At 36.2% G+C, this 16050-nt stretch overlaps 1 protein-coding gene across 4 annotated transcripts; it reads left to right on the top strand.

Moving 5' to 3' along the window:
• Positions 1-5548: 5548 nt before the first annotated feature.
• LOC112766717 (protein phosphatase 2C 57) lies at positions 5549-8853 on the top strand. Of its 4 annotated transcripts, none has more exons than XM_025812611.3 (11): positions 5549-6485; positions 6584-6712; positions 6816-6918; positions 7001-7111; positions 7211-7290; positions 7386-7439; positions 7521-7637; positions 7730-7784; positions 8160-8192; positions 8429-8475; positions 8554-8853. In XM_025812611.3, exons 1-11 carry the CDS (start codon positions 6181-6183, stop codon positions 8675-8677), a joined length of 1158 nt encoding a protein of 385 aa, XP_025668396.1. In that variant the 5' UTR covers positions 5549-6180; the 3' UTR covers positions 8678-8853. The 4 variants fall into 4 exon arrangements, with proteins under 4 accessions (XP_025668396.1, XP_072079579.1, XP_025668395.1 ...); XM_072223478.1 differs by having other exon boundaries at positions 5869-6485; positions 8160-8213; XM_025812610.3 differs by having other exon boundaries at positions 5869-6485; positions 6572-6712.
• The last annotated feature ends 7197 nt before the right edge of the window (positions 8854-16050 follow it).

Genomic DNA, 16050 nt, shown 5'->3' with positions numbered 1-16050 from the left:
GTATCTAAAAGTATGTTGATTCCCTTTCAATCCTTGGCTTAAATAGCATCAGAGATGAGTTGGATTGGGCCCACAAGGCTTCTAAAATCGCTGGCCACGTTTGCATTAAGTGGGTCATGTGCCACCATCGGTGCGTCCGCGTACCGTGCGCGTGCGCACCCCTATGCGCAATGCAACTATGGCAAATCTTATATCATTTCGAAGCCCCGGATGTTAGCTTTCCAACCCAACTGGAACCGCATCAATTGGACCTCTGTAGCTCAAGTTATGGTCGTTTAAGTGCAAAGAGGTCGGCTTGACAGCTTTCCGGTTCTTTCATTTCTTCATGAGTTCTCCAACTTTTCATGCTTTCTTTCTTCATTCCCTTGATCCAATCTTTGCCTCCTAAACCTTAAATCACTTAACAAACATATCAAGGCATCTAATAGAATCAAGGTGAATTAAATTTAGCTATTTTGAGTCCTAAAAAGCATGTTTTCACATTCAAGCACAATTAAAGGAGAATATACAAAACCATGCTATTTCTTGAATAAATATGGGTAAAAGGTGATAAAATCCCCAAAAATCAATACAAGATAAACCCTACAAATGGGGTTTGTCAGATTGCCAAAAAGTTATTACGATCAATAGAAGATCTAATTCGTTATTGTTTTTGTTTTTAATTGTTAATAAATATAACAGATGAATGATAAAATAATAATTAATAAAATAAAAATAGTTTTTATAATTAAATAAAATATATGGGGTTAATTTGTAATTAAAATTATAAAAAGACTATTTAACAGTTATTAAAAAACTTAAAAAACATGTTTTGTTATGGGACCATTTAATGGTCCAAACGTTCTGGGACCATCGAATCCGGTGCCAACTAAGTTATTATAACCTCCTCTCCATCCACGCACCACTTATACCTAACTGACTTTTAAATGTAAACAACTTTTTACTTTTAACGGCAAATTTTTTCTTCTTTTTCTTACTCTTCTTTTAAATTTGCGCATGCATGTTCTTTTTCTTCGTTATTTTCGTCGTTCTTGTTATCGTCGCATTATTGTTATTGTTATTGTTGAATTTTTGTCATGTTGATGATGTTGTCTAATCCAAAATTGATTTTGGATGTGTTTTTTTTCACGATTCAGTCTTGCTTGTGTGCTTATTTTCGAAATGAGTTTATGTGTTGCAATTATTATATAATTTCGGTTCATTTCTGAGTTAATTATATCGCAATTGTTATGTAATTTCACTTTTCGGTCCATTTCTGAGTGAATTAAGGTGCATTTAAACTCGTTATCCTGCACAATTCAAAACTCTTTCTCTTATTCCTTCTCATCTTCTGCTTCTTCTTCTTCATTTTCATCTTTTTCTTCTTCAATTTCTCATTTTTTTTCATTTTCTTATAGTTCTTCTTGTTTCATTCTCTTAAGAGGAATAAAATCAAGAAAAACTGAAAAAGAGAAAAAAAAATCAAACAAATAAGAAGAAGAAACATATTAATGATGTTGTCTGATCCAAAATTAATTTTGAATATGTTTTTGTTCATGATTCAGTCTTGTTTGTGTGCTTATTTTCGAATTGAGTTTATGTGTCGCAATCATGATGTAATTTCGGTTTATTTCTAAGTTAATTGTGTCACAATTGTTGCCAATGAGTAATAACTCAAATGGCATAGTCTCCCCATACTCAATTAAGAGGTTGCGGGTTCGAATCTCCTATTTTTGGTAAAAAAAAAAATTGTGTCACAATTGTTATGTAATTTCGATTCATTTCTGAGTGAATTAAGGTGCATTTGGACTCATTATCCTGCACATTCAAAACTCTTTCTCCTCTTTTCCCTCATCTTCTAGTGCTTCTTCTATCTTCTTCTTTTTCATCTTTTTCTTCTTCATTTTTACTTTCTTATTTTATTTTCTCAATTTCTTTTATTTATTCACTGAGAGGAATAAAATCAAGAAAAAGAGAAGAAAATATCAAACAAAAAAGAAGAAGAAACATATTAATGACGTTGTCTGATCCAAAATTGATTTTAGATGTGTTTTTGTTTATGATTCAGTCTTGTTTGTGTGCTTATTTTTAAACTAAGTTTATGTGTCGCAATCATTATGGTAAATTTCAGTTCATTTCTCAATTAATTGTGTCGCAATTGCTATATAATTTCGGTTCATTTCTGAGTTAATTGTGTCACAAATTCACAATCCATTATGTAATTTCGGTTCATTTCTCAGTGAATTAAGGTGCATTTGGAATTGTTGTCCTGCACAATTCAAAACTTTCTCCTCACCTTCTACTGTAATAACAGCAGTAACAAAAGAATGACGATGAGGAGAAAACACGCGAAAAAAAAAGAGAAGAAGAAAGAGAAGGAGAAGGAGGAGAAGGCGGAGGATAAATGCGAAGAAGATGACAACGACGACGATAACATAAAGCCCCGCGCGGGAACGTAAATGACTTGGTTGGAAGAATAATGTGCCGCTTATAATCCCGTTCTCTTTAATGAGAGTGATTTTTGTTGGTGTTGGGTCTACTTAGTTGGACTTGGATAGCAATATTACTTGGATGTGTAGTAGATCTGAAAATAAAATATATATTAAAGATGAGTTAAATAATAAATGATAATAATGTTTTTTTTTGTTTTAATAATCTCACTATTTTTTTATAAATTCATATAAAATACAATTCTTTTATGTTAGAAACAATATTATTGAAAATAAGAGTAATATTATTACTTTTGTAAATAATTTATATGAATTTAATTTTGATGTATTGATAGTATAAATTATATAGTCGTGTAATTATATTTGTTCTTTTGGATGATTATTTACGCGATCAATGTGAAATGTAATTATTTTTATTGATGTGACATCGCGTAATTGGATACATGTGTAAAACTATTTTACACAAATAATTTATCAAAATTAAATTCTAATTTATATAAATTGAGTTAATATTTAATTTGATATCTTATAATAACAAACATAATTAACTAACTATTATGATAAGTAATATAAGAATCAATCCGGGATGACCCAACTAGTAAGATGGGACTATACAAATCAGCATTATCAAGAGGAATATCATTGAAGATATTAAACCAAACCTGAAAATATATTATTATGAATGTTTGGATAGTTGTTGCACATTATCAAGATAAAGATTCTATTTCAATGTTAACAGAATCAACTCATAAATGATGCAAGGGCTAGTTGATGAATTAAGGAATCATTTTAACATTAAAGAGAAAATATCAAGCTCTATAAAAGATTTTATTTAAAATAGAGGCAATCATTTTCGTGCATACAAAAACTATTTAACTTTTGATCGAGTGTTTTGATTTTGAAAATATGTTGGATTAGAGTGCACTTATTTTTTTTAATTAAGTTGGATTAGTACTTAAATGAGTTATTAATCTTGAAATAATCTAAATGATTTACAAAAGTGTAAGTCTGTTGAAATTAGAATTTGTAATTCATATTGATTATTATAATGAAAATTCTACTATTATTATAATAGAGAACGAATATAAGTCATATTGCTAGTAGAACTTAACGATAATAGAGACCATTTACGCAAAAACTTCAATGTATTTATATACAAAAACTTATTGATTTTTTATTTGCTAGTAGCATTTTTATATTTTTAGTCCCTAACATATTACAATAACTTTGATTATTCTTGTTTCATGAAAATTGAGAGCCATTGAACGTCAATACAAAATCTGGTATATATTATAAAAAAATTTTTTTTTTAACTCATTCTCCTAATTTTTAAAGGATTAGTTACTAGTTAAAAGTTTGAAGTAAATATATCATTATGAAAATGCAATTTGTAGGACAATTAGGTTTAGTTTGGATAAATAACTTAAATAAGTTTTTTTTGAAAAAAAAGTCTAAAGCATAAGGATTTTTATTAATTTTAGCTTATAAATAAGTTATTTTGTGTTTAAATTTTTTAGTTATAAAAGTACTTATTTTAAAGTTGTAGTGTTTGGATAAATAACTCAAAAAATAAAATTTTTTTACAGAAGAGAATGAATATTAAAATAACAATAATAACAAATACTTTTCAATATTGAATGTTTATTTTACATAACCTAATCACTAATATTGTGTATAATATGGTAGGTGAAAATAAAAAATAAATATAAAATGTGTGTCAATGTATATTTTGTTGCTGTTTTTTATTTTTTTTACTCCTATTAGAACTCCCTTCTCCTTTATTGAGGTCAATAACTTGTTATAATTAACTATGAAAATAATAGCAAGTTATAAAATCACATGTGAAAAAAATAAAATTAAAACTGAAATTTCATACCACACTTAAATACAAATTTAATAATAAAAAATAGAGTGATAAAATGATAAAAAAAATACTTAGAAGGAATATATGCAGTAGGTTGTTCAGATGCAATATTGTCTGAAAATGAAAATGGTGGTGGAGGATCAATACTTCCATCACATGAATCATTACGTGAAAATGGTGAGGTTTGGAACATTGCGTGCATAGTTATCAGAACCGAACCGGTAATTGACCCGGTCATACGACTGGGTCACTGGGTTACTGGTTCAACCGGTGGGTCACTAATTTACCCGGTTGATCCGGTCATAATTAAATAAAAATATAAAATTATAAAAATAAAATTAAAATTAAAAGTTAAATACATATTTTCAAAAATATATTAATAACAATTAAATATTAATTCTTAGATATAATTTATAATGCAAAAAGAGATAATAAATTAGTTACTAGTACAAAATATTTTTTCAATTTAAATAAATAAAAAATAAAAGATAACACAATCAATATCAATATATCAATATATTTGTATACTATGTATTGTTATTTGTTTGGTATCCATGTAAATCCATACTTTAAAAAATAAAAAAAAATAAAAAATCATTACGCTTTGTTATATATATAATTTTTGTTATATTTAATATTAAAAATCAAATTTGCCACAGTGGCAAGGGGGGGTTTTGTTTTCACGCATCTCCGTGTTCGAAACTCATATACAACATTTTTGGGTACAAGTGGGAGCTCCTACGATGGGTCGGCGCTCCGCAGGTGCACCGTAGACCCGCGGCGGGTTTAGCTTGATCTGACGCGCGAACCGGTCGGTTTTCAACGGATTTGACCACCGTTGACCAGTTCGAATGCTTATACGGTTCAATCTATCAACCGAACCGGCCAGACTATTGGTTCACCGGTTTTTCGGTCGAACCGGCTGGTTCGGTCCGGTTCTGATAACTATGATTGCGTGAGAATGATGGTGGAAGGCCAGTGCTTCTAGCAGATCTTGCGTGAAAATGGTGGCGAAGGGTCAGTTCAAGAAGAAAATCCCAAACGGGCTGTTAATGCTAGTTATATTGTAGTTGTGCTTAGAATTTAGGGTGATTAATTCTGTTTATATTTTAAGGTTAATTGAAATAATATATATAGCTATTTAAGAATAAGAATTACTTTTAATACAAATAGTTGAAATTTGATTCCTTAACAAAACCAAGAGTTCCTTGGAACTTTTCCATATATTTGTGGATTAGCAAAAATGACACGACACGCCATCAGAAACGTAAGTGTTTGTTTTGTTGTTACCCATTTTGCAAAGTATGGTGGGATTATCAGGTCATGTTTAGGGTGTAAAAATGCATTTAATTTTAGCAAAGATGTAATGCTGATTTTTGGACTAATGTTAAGCACAAATGGTTATGTTATGAAGTGTTGCAGATTGGGCAGTAGTTGATAAATTAAATCTGTAATTAACTTGACTGTTGACAGAGTTGATGTTAGTCTATGTTGAGAAGGTATTTTGGCACTCATCAATAGATTATTAGCAATTGTAGTTTGTATTTATACAAAATATACTAATTTGTGAAAGATGAAAGAAGCAGCAGCATGTTGATAGCTTGAGTAATTAGTAGAAAGCAAACCTTATCTGATATGAAGTGAGGCACAACCATGCATTGTGTAGACAAATAGTGTTAAGTATCAAGTTTGACCAATCAAACTTGGCACATGACGTCAGTTTGTAGGTTATTTAATGGTCCAAAATCCTTGTGGAGAATATCATCTCATAGAAGAAGAGAATCCAATCCGTTAAAGCAGTTAGAGGCTCCTATTAACTCACTTATCCACCCTTGGTTTCAGTTTCAGTTTGAAGATTCTCTGAACCCTTGTGCACTGTGGTAGGTGATGGCCTTAACAAGCTCACATATACAAAGGTTCCTCTTGGGCAAGCTCCATAGCCGCTTCTCCTCCAACCACAGAAACCCCTTTGCTGCTGTTACATGCACAAGCAGGTGCTACTCTGCCATTGCCATTGATGCACCTTCATCTTTAGCTGAGGCTCCTGGTGTAAGATGGGGATCCATAGCTTTGCAGGGTTTAAGGGAAGAGATGGAGGATGATATCATTGTTCGCCCTGATGGCCTTCATGGATTCTCTTTTGCTGCTGTTTTTGATGGCCATGGAGGCTTCTCTTCTGTTGAGTTCCTCAGGTCTATTGCACCTTCAATGTTGATTCATTTAAGGATATGTGATTGGTTTCTTTGCATAATCTGATTTGTTGATTTGATGTGGCAAGTGCAAACTATAGGGATGAGCTCTACAAGGAGTGTCTTGAAGCCTTACAAGGTGGGTTAGTATTGGTTGAGAAAGATTTCAAAGCCACTAAAGAAGCATTAGAGCAAGCATTTGCCAAAGCTGATGCCAAGTTGTTAAAATGGTAAACCCAATAAACTAGTCTACAGAGTAGGGAATCTAATTGAATTGGTTTCCATATTGGTATGATTCAATTGAAGGTTTAGACAGTATTTCATTTTTTAAAGGCTTGAAATGAAGGGAGAGGAGGACGAATCAGGCGCAACAGCAACTGCAGTGTTCGTAGGGGATGATACGCTGCTCGTTTCGCACATTGGCGACTCATCTGTGGTATGTATTATCAATCTTACAATAATAAGTTTTGGATGCAGAGTATTCTGTTAATTTGAAGTGTCCCATATTGGTTTTATAGGTTCTATCTAGAGCTGGAAAAGCAGAAATGCTTACTAGTCCTCACAGACCATATGGGAGGAACAAGGCTTCTCTTCAAGAAATCAAAAGAATCAGAGAAGCAGGTGGATGGGTGTGTTTTCCTTATTCCTCAATTTACAACTTTAGATGAATTGTGACAACTTTGAATTCCAATTCATGGTTTGATAACTCAAAAGTATGTTATCTATAGATTGTGAATGGTAGAATTTGTGGAGACATTGCTGTATCTCGTGCATTCGGGGACTTACGATACAAAACAAAGAAGAATGAGTACACTCCTAATCTCTTCATTATTGCTACTAGTACAAACAGCTCAATGCTATTTATTTTTTCCTAAGGTTCATCTACCTTTTGCTGTGAAAAAGGATGCTACAAAAAGGAGTTCAAGAAGGACGATGGTCAGAAAAGTTTATCTCTCGGTATGTTGCTACAAAGTTCTTCCAATTCCTTATTGCTTAAGTAAGAATGGTTCTAACATATGATATGTTTTTATGATCCAGGGTACGGCTCAACAATGATTTAGTTGTTGCATACCCTGATATTTATCAAGTAGATCTTGGCTCAGATGCTGAGTTTATAGTATTAGCGTCAGATGGCTTATGGGATTATATGAGCAGGTCCATTGCATGATACCTAGACTCATTTCTCTACCATTTTTCCTTTCTTGCTAGATCACAAAATTTACCTTCACATTCTTGCTACATTGCAGCTCAGATGCAGTTTCCTTTGTGAGGGAACAGTTACAAAAGCATGGAAACATTCAGGTATTTCATATCAATACAGTAACTCGGCAAAGGGTCCGTGCTTCTGTGTGCTTAACTGCTTATGGTTGCAGCCATAATATTTAGAGTGAATACCTAATCCGGCCGTTGACAATTACTTCGAAAGGACTACGAGGCTCCTAACAAAAAAAACACCTAATTTGACCCCAAAACTTTATTTTTATGGGACTGATCAGCTCCTGTGCTAAAAAAAAAACACCAAAAAAACATTGCTACATGGGCTAATTAGTCCCATAAAAATAAATTTCAGGGGCCAGGTTGAATATTTTTTCTGTTAAGGATCTCGTTGTCTTTCGAGATAATTGTCAGAGGTCGTTTAGAGTTTTTCTCTAATATTTATTTCCTTTCTTGTTTCAGGTAGCCTGTGAAGCACTTGCACAAGCAGCTATGGTAAGTGTTTACGAGAGTAAAGTATGTTTCTGTTCTCGACGTCTGTGAATTTCTTCAAATACACCCCTAACTTTTAATTGTATTTGATTTTGTCCCTAATATTTTTTATTTGCATCAAAATTATACCTAAATATTAACTCCATTTAAAATGCTAGGAACAAAATTGAATGCATCGGAAAAATATACTTTTGATGGAAATTTTTAGTTTTTGTAATGCGAGTATATATACACTGCAGGACCGTAGAACACAGGATAATGTGAGCATTATAATTGCTGATTTAGGGTACGTATTTGATTATTATTTGGTAACAAAGTTGTGATGATTGGTGTTTGTGAAAATAAAAGTTGAGCATGATTGCAGGAAGACAGATTGGGAGAATGTGGCAGTGCAGCAACAAAATATGGTATTGGAGCTGGTTCAAGCCCTTGCTACCATTGGTATTGTGTCCATTGGAATTTGGTTTTCGTCTCAGCTTTCATTATAGATTCAGAAAAGATAAAAAAAAAATAAAATACCAGTGATCATCATGTATATACACAGAGATAGAATCTACTTGTTTTAGGACATTAAGGATTTGTCTTTTCTTTTGTCTTAAGGGGTTAAATCAATGTTTTATTCCTAAAATTAAGAATTTTATTTTAAAGCATGGATTGCCCTCAACCTTTTTCTTTTGTATATTCACAGTCTCTTATTCTTTGACTAATTCGGTTTAAGTCGGGTCAAAAGATACATACAAATGCAAGTGTGCCTGCTTTGACATTTAAAATTCTCTACCAGCACATGTATGCATAATGGATCCAACTTTCACTATGTTAGGCAAGCACCAAAAGTTAACCTAAAAAATAGTAATAGTAATATTTGCACCTTTAGATTTTGGTATCAAACTTGTTTGTTGTATGTAATTAATACTCAAAAGACCTGAATAATTTGGCACATCAGAAGCTAAGATTAACTGATATTAATGCTCGTTGATATTGAATGTACTGAGTGTGAGTGAACAAGTTTTATTAGTAGAAAAATGTGGATTTTGATCGGATAAACAGTTTAATTAAATTCTTTTTGAAAAAATAGTTTAAAAAATAAATATTTATATTAAAAGTAGTTTATAAATAAATTATTTTATATTTGATTTTTTAGTTTTAAAGGTACTTATTTTAAGAAAAAAGTAATAAAAATTTTTTTGTTATGAGAGAAGTCATTTTTTTTAATTTTCTCATAAGCATTTAAATAGCTTTTTAAAAAAGCTAGAATTTGGTATTAAAAATTGCACCAAACATTAATATTATATATTTTTGTTCCGGGGCTTACCAAGAACCGGATGATTGGGCTTGTTTGTGAGGCCCAAGTGTTCAAAGAAGGTGGTTTCCGATTTGTCCTGCGTCAGGGAGCCGCCATCCGGGTTGTGTGTTTGAGGAGATAGGGGGTGGTACCTGCAAGACTCTCCGATGCTTAAGTCAGCAAAGGATAAAGCAGGTTTAAATGTATTGGAACTTAGTTTTACCTGAGTGTTTCAGGGTATTTATAAGGGATGGACCAATAATCACCGCTGAAATAGTTCCACTTCTGATGGTCGATAACCGTCCCTTTATCTTAGGGTTGTTGGGATCTCTCTTCTAGAAGTGCGTGAGAGATTTTAGGAGGCAGTTACTTATTTGAATAAGTGTCACTTGCCAACTCATGTCGAATCCGACCTCATGAAAAGGTCGGATGGATTAGTGAAGGCCAACCCTTTGGATTGAGCCTTTTTGGCTTATTTGGGCCTGACCATTGTATTGGGTCAGGGTATGAACAGTGTCCCTACTCGAGTCCGATCTCTTAGTTACGAGTAGGATTCGAGTATTGATGGAGCTCGGAGACACCAGGGTTGATATTTTCTGGCTAAGTCGGAAACCGATGTGATTTTGAATTATCAATCGTTGCGTCTTGTCAACCGTCGCGTCCGTTTGGGTTTTGCACTTACACGCGGGGGCAGTTACATTGGTAACGGCACGCTCTTTTAATGATTGTGTTGTTTTACTATTATGCCCCTGGTGTGTTATAAATACCTTTTCCTCTTCTTTTCTTTCGTTTGCTTTCTGAGAACTGTTTCGCTCCTTCGCTCTTTTTTTCTCGCTTCCAAAAATTCTCAGGCTCTCTTCTGTTGCCATGTTCGTCTCTCTATCTTCTTCTTCCCAAAGGTTAATTTTCGCATCTCCCTTTCGCTTTTTACAGTATTTTTTTTGTACTTAACATGCGGCATACTTTGAGAGTGAAATTCCTTTGTGATATCTTTACTGTTCGTAGTAGGAAGATTTTTTGAGATTTTTGTGCTCTCCTTTTGTGAAAGTCTTTTTGGCTACCGTTTTCCTTGTTCTTTTGTTTGAAAAGAATTATCTTTGGCCTGGCTTTTGATGATGTCCCTTTTTCTGTGTAATGTAGGTATATTTTCTTATATATTACCTTTCTGAAAATGTCTTCCCAAATCTCTGAAGCCCTTTTGAGATGGATAAATACTTCCGTCCTCTCTAAAAACTCTTTAGTGGATGACGTTTTTATAATTGAACTCTAAAAGCACCATAGGATTTGTAGCCTAGATGCTGATGAGCCCAAGTATGAACTAGCGGCCCAAGGCTTTGAAGACCGAATTTGTTGTGGGAGGCTTAATGACTTTGATCCCCACTTCATTTTTATGTATGATTGCCTTTTTACCCGTTTGAGGGTTACCTTCCCTTTTTCTGATTTTGAGATGGAGATTTTGTCCCACTGCCGAGTAGCTCCTACCCAACTCCACCCCAATTCTTGGGGTTTCTTAAAAATATACCTGCTTGTCAGCCGAGAGCTTGACTTCTCGACTTCTTTAAGAATCTTTTTCTACCTTTTCCACCTTACCAAGCCTTTTAGTAAGCAGAATAAGCAGCAATGGGTTTCTTTCCGAGCTATACAAGGTCGGAAGGTTTTTTCTATTTTTGATGAGTCCTTCCATGATTTTAAAAATTTCTTTTTCAAAATTCAAGCTGTCGAGGGTTATCACTTATCACCCATTTTTTTTTGAATGACAACTATGAGCCCCGCTTTCAATTATACTGGGCAGAGGCAGCCCCCATAGAAAAGTACAATATGGTTGATTTGGACGAGGTGGAGGAGGCGGTGGTTGAGTTTTTCCAAGAGGCTTGGGGACGGGCTCCCAACCTCGATACCAAGAAATTTCTTCTCGGTTCTCCGAGTTATGTTCGGACCGAGCTAGGTAGCCTTTATTTTTGATTTTGTAGTTGTTTCCTAGTTCTTCTGACTTGTGCTAGTCTACTTGCGTTCGACTTGTGTGCTGATCGTTCTTAATTCCCTTTTTTAGAAAAAATGAAAGGTGGGTCGAAGGCAGCTTACCAGAAGGTGCAGGAGGCTAAGAAGAATGCTCGTGCCCGGGCTGCTGCTCAGGAGGCCGGGGCTTTCGTCACTCCTCCTCCTCGTCAAGTCTCAGGTTTGGGGACTTCTTCTCAGCACATTTTGGTAAACCCTATTCCTGCTCCTCCTCCTCCTCCTCCTCCTCCTGCTGCTCCCCTAATTCAATCCACCTCGAAACCTGAGAATAAAAAATGTAAGACCATGGAAGCCGGTTCCTCTAGTGTTGGGGATACCGGCTTTGATGGGCCTAAGTTTACTAGGAAGCACATCCTTCCTTATAGTCAAATTACTATGAATGATGCTGCTATCCGAAATCATCTTCAAATCTTAATTCGAGGGGGAATTCGAACTGCTGGGGTCTGTACCTCTCTTCTTGATATCTTTGACAAGACTCCGTTGAGAGCTACTCAAAAATCTTTGTAGGATCTCCAAGGGAGGATTGTCATGTATCAGGAGGATGAGAAAAGGTTGCAGAAGGAGAATGATAGGCTGAAGGAAGAGCTTGCTCAGACCCGAGAGAGGGAGAAAAAATTGATGGGCCAGTATGTTATGGCTGAGGATCTGAAGGATAAAGCTGAACAAAATTATGTGAAGATCTTTTCGGCGAATCTTGATTTGAAAAAAGAGTTGGAGCAACTTCGGGAGGGTTATCAGGACTTGGAGGACTCCATTGTCGAGGGTACTGAGGAAGTGTTTATGGTTCTGAAGGAACAGGTCGGATTTCTGGCTCCCGACTTGGACCTGTCACCTCTTCATCCTGACAAGGTCGTCGTCAATGGAGAGATAGTCTCTCCTCCTTGTCCTGAGACTGACTCCGAGTTGAAGACGGCGGGGCAGCGTATTATTGAATCCCCTCCTCGGGAGGTTGATATGCTGAGTTCTTCTGCTGCTCCCGAGGTGGTTTCAGCTCGTGATGCCGAAGAGATCCCTCCAACCCCTACGACTCCTGCGGCCAAACCGACTTCCTCTCCCACCGATGACCTTAATCCTCTTCTTGGTCCCCAATGATTTAAGCTTTCTTAAGGCCCAGCTTGTGGGTCTTTTTTATATTTGTTTGTATATTTTTCTCCTGGTTCCTTGACATTTGGTCCTTTTTATAGGGACTTTAACAACGATTTTTGTTTCTGGTCCTTTTTGGATAGGACCTTTAACAAAGTAAACATTTTATTGTTTATGCGATAACGTTGTGTTTATTTTGAAAAACTTTTGTTGAATGGTTCAAGGCCGTTACAAGGCTTTGTAAAAATCTTTGTTTCGTTCCTTGGACGAAAGATTTTAACTATGCGAAGCTTTTTAAGCTTTTATGTTCCGAGAAAAAAAAAATTATCATTGATTCCCTAAGGAATTTTCGCATCTCTTTGTTTTCCATTACTTTGACCTCGTACGCTCAATTTTGTTTTACCAATTGAATCGTTTTTAGAACCTAGGTTATTTTCGCGATGCATTTTGATCTGCTAGGGCTTTCCGACTTATAAGTCGCTAGCTATCTTATATCCGAGCTGTCATGATCGACTTTTATAACCTCTTTACACTGGCTTATATCTCGTCGCTTTATCTTTCCGGCCACGTAGGTCGGTCAATCGGATGTTTGCGCTTTTTCGAGCTTAAGTCAGTGCGTATCATAGTAATGATAAATGGAATTTTTAAAGAGAAAAGTAAAGAGATAGAGAAACGAGATATTATTACTAATGAAATGTGTTTCCTAAGGGTGCTTTTGCTACTAGGGGAGCGACTTATGGCTTTTCTACCCTTAGCCCTCGCTTTGATGCCTCGTTAAAACCCCCTTCAGGAAAACCCTTTTTTTTTTTGGAAAAAACCATGAAGTCAGGAAAAAGAGTACATCAGGGAGCGAGGTTCACTTATAGATGTAATATCTCTTCATATTGCAAGCGTGCCACGTCCTAGGAAGCTCGAATCCACCTAGGTCGGACACCTTATAGTATCCCTTTCCTAAGACTTCAACTATCTTGTAGGGTCCCTTCCAGTTTGCAGCGAGTTTTCCTTCACCCGACTTGTTTATGCCAAAGTCATTTCGGATTAGAACTAAGTCGTCTGGGGCGAAACTTCTTCGAATGACCTTTTTATTGTATCTATTTGTCATCCTTTACTTCAGCGCTGCTTCCCTTATTTGGGCTTGTTCTCTGACTTCTGGGAGCAACTTGAGTTCTTCTTTGTGAGCTTGAATGTTTCTGACCTCGTCGTAAAATCTCACCCTAGGACTTTGCTCGTTGATTTCAACAGGGATCATGGCTTCTATGCCATAAGCAAGTCGAAAGGATGTCTCTCCGGTAGTAGAATGAAGTGTAGTTCAGTAGGCCCACAATACTTGAGGAAGCTTTTCAGCCTAAGCTCCCTTTGCTTCTTGAAGTCTTTTCTGCTAGTATAACTTTTTGGATGCCTCGGCTTGTCCATTCGCCTGAGGATGCTCGACCGAGGTGAATTGATTTTTTATCTTCATGCTGGCCACCAGGTTTCTGAAGGAAGAGTCGGTAAACTGAGTACCATTATCCGTGGTGATGAGTGGGGGACTCCAAACCTAGCAATGATGTTCTTGTAAAGAAACTTCTGACTTCTCTGCGCTATAATGGTGGCTAGAGGCTCTGCTTCAATCTATTTTGTGAAATAATCTATCCCCACTATAAGGTATTTTACTTGTTCCGGCGCTTGAGGAAAAGGTCCGAGTAGGTCTAGTCCCTATTTTGCGAAAGGCCAAGGAGAAGTTATACTAATTAATTCTTCTAGGGGAGCAATATGGGAGTTTGCATGCATCTGGCAAGGAGTAGGTCTAGTCCCCATTTTACAAAGTCGGCAGTGTCTTTTTGCAAGGTCAGCCAGAAGAATCCAGCTCGAATTACCTTTCTGGCTAAAGATCTTGCTCCAAGATGGTTTCCGCAAATGCCACTATGCACTTCTTCCAGAACTTCTTCCGTCTTAGAAGTCAGGACGCATTTCAACAATGGTGTAGATATCCCCCTTCTGTAAAGGATATTTTTCACCAAGGTGTAATTCTGTGCTTCCCTTCGGATCTTCTTGGCCTCTTTTTGTTCCTCCGGTAAGATATCGAATTTTAAGTATTTGACTAGAGGATTCATCCAACCAAGGTCTAATCTGGAAACTTCTAAGATGTCTAGCTTGGTATCTGCCTTCATGACTGAAGGTCCTTGGAGAGTTTCTTGAATCAGACTTCTATTGTTCCCACCAGGATTGGTACTTGCCAACTTGGAGAGGGCGTCTGCTCTGCTGTTGAGTTCTCAAGTTATATGTCTGACCTCGATTTTGGGGAATTGTCCAAGATACTCGATAGTCCTTTCTAAGTACCTTCTCATATTCAGGTCTTTAGCCTGATAGTCTCCATTAATTTGAAAAGTCACCACTTGAGAGTCACTGAAGGCTACTCAAATTTCAAGGAGACTTCTATTTGAGTTCCTTCCTGGTTAACCAATATTATGCTAGCACCGCTTCTGACTTTGTTGGAGGATCCATCCACATACAACTCCCAGGTTGTGGAGGTCTCCTCTTGATCTCTTGCGTATTCAGCCACGAAGTCGGTGAGGCATTGGGATTTAATGGCTGTCCGAGTTTCGTACTTCAAGTCGAACTTGGATAGCTCTATAGCCCGTTGAACCATTTTGCCCGCAACATCTGTTTTCTGAAGGATTTGCTTCATGGGTTGGTTCGTTCGAACTTTTATGGTGTGAGATTAAAAATAAGGCCGAAGTCTTCTAGATGATACTATCAAGGCATATGCGAACTTTTCAAGTTTTTGATATTTTAGTTCAGGGCCTTGTAACACCTTGCTTGTAAAGTAGACAGGATGCTGTCCGACCTCATATTCCCGTAATAATGCTGATGCCACAGCTTTCTCAGTGACAACTAAGTATAATACGAGCTCTTTCCCTACTTTTGGCCGGGAAAGAATGAGAGGTTGGCTCAGGTACCTTTTGAACTCTTGGAATGCCTCTTCGCATTCAGGAGTCCATTCGAACTGCCATCCTTTTCTTTGTAGGGAAAAAAGAGGTAGGGATCTTAATGCTGATCCTGCCAAGAATCTGGATAGAGCTGCAAGTCGGCCGTTCAGCTACTGAACTTCCTTTAAGTAGGTCGGGCTCTTCATTTTTAGATCGGTTTACACTTATCGGGGTTAGCTTCAATCCCCCTTTGTGTTAGCATGAATCTTAGGAATTTTCTAGCCTCCACTGCAAAGGTGCATTTATCGGGATTTAATCTCATCCCATACTTTCTTATGGTGTTGAAGACTTGCGAGAGATCATTCAGGAGGCGGACGTCATCCTTGGTCTTCACCAGCATGTCATCTACATACACCTCCATGAGCTCTCCTAGATGAGGTGAAAACACCTTATTCATCAGCCTCTGGTATGTGGTCCCTGCATTTTTTAATCCAAATGGCATGACCACGTAGCAATAATTAGCTCTGGACGTGATGAATGATGTCTTCTCTTGGTCTGGCTTGTACATCGA

This window comes from Arachis hypogaea, chromosome 17 (assembly GCF_003086295.3).
Source record: "Arachis hypogaea cultivar Tifrunner chromosome 17, arahy.Tifrunner.gnm2.J5K5, whole genome shotgun sequence".
NCBI classification, from domain to species: Eukaryota; Viridiplantae; Streptophyta; class Magnoliopsida; order Fabales; family Fabaceae; genus Arachis; species Arachis hypogaea.
The sequence above is the reverse complement of the archived record's forward strand: the minus strand, read 5'-3'. Positions and strand labels throughout refer to the sequence as shown.

Coding starts and splice junctions, on each gene's coding strand:
- LOC112766717 (XM_072223477.1), top strand. CDS start 6,181: ATGGCCTTAACAAGCTCACATATACAAAGGTTCCTCTTGGGCAAGCTC. Junction 6,713..6,815: donor GATGCCAAGTTGTTAAAATG/GTAAACCCAATA, acceptor CATTTTTTAAAG/GCTTGAAATGAAGGGAGAGG. Junction 8,214..8,428: donor TAAGTGTTTACGAGAGTAAA/GTATGTTTCTGT, acceptor TATACACTGCAG/GACCGTAGAACACAGGATAA.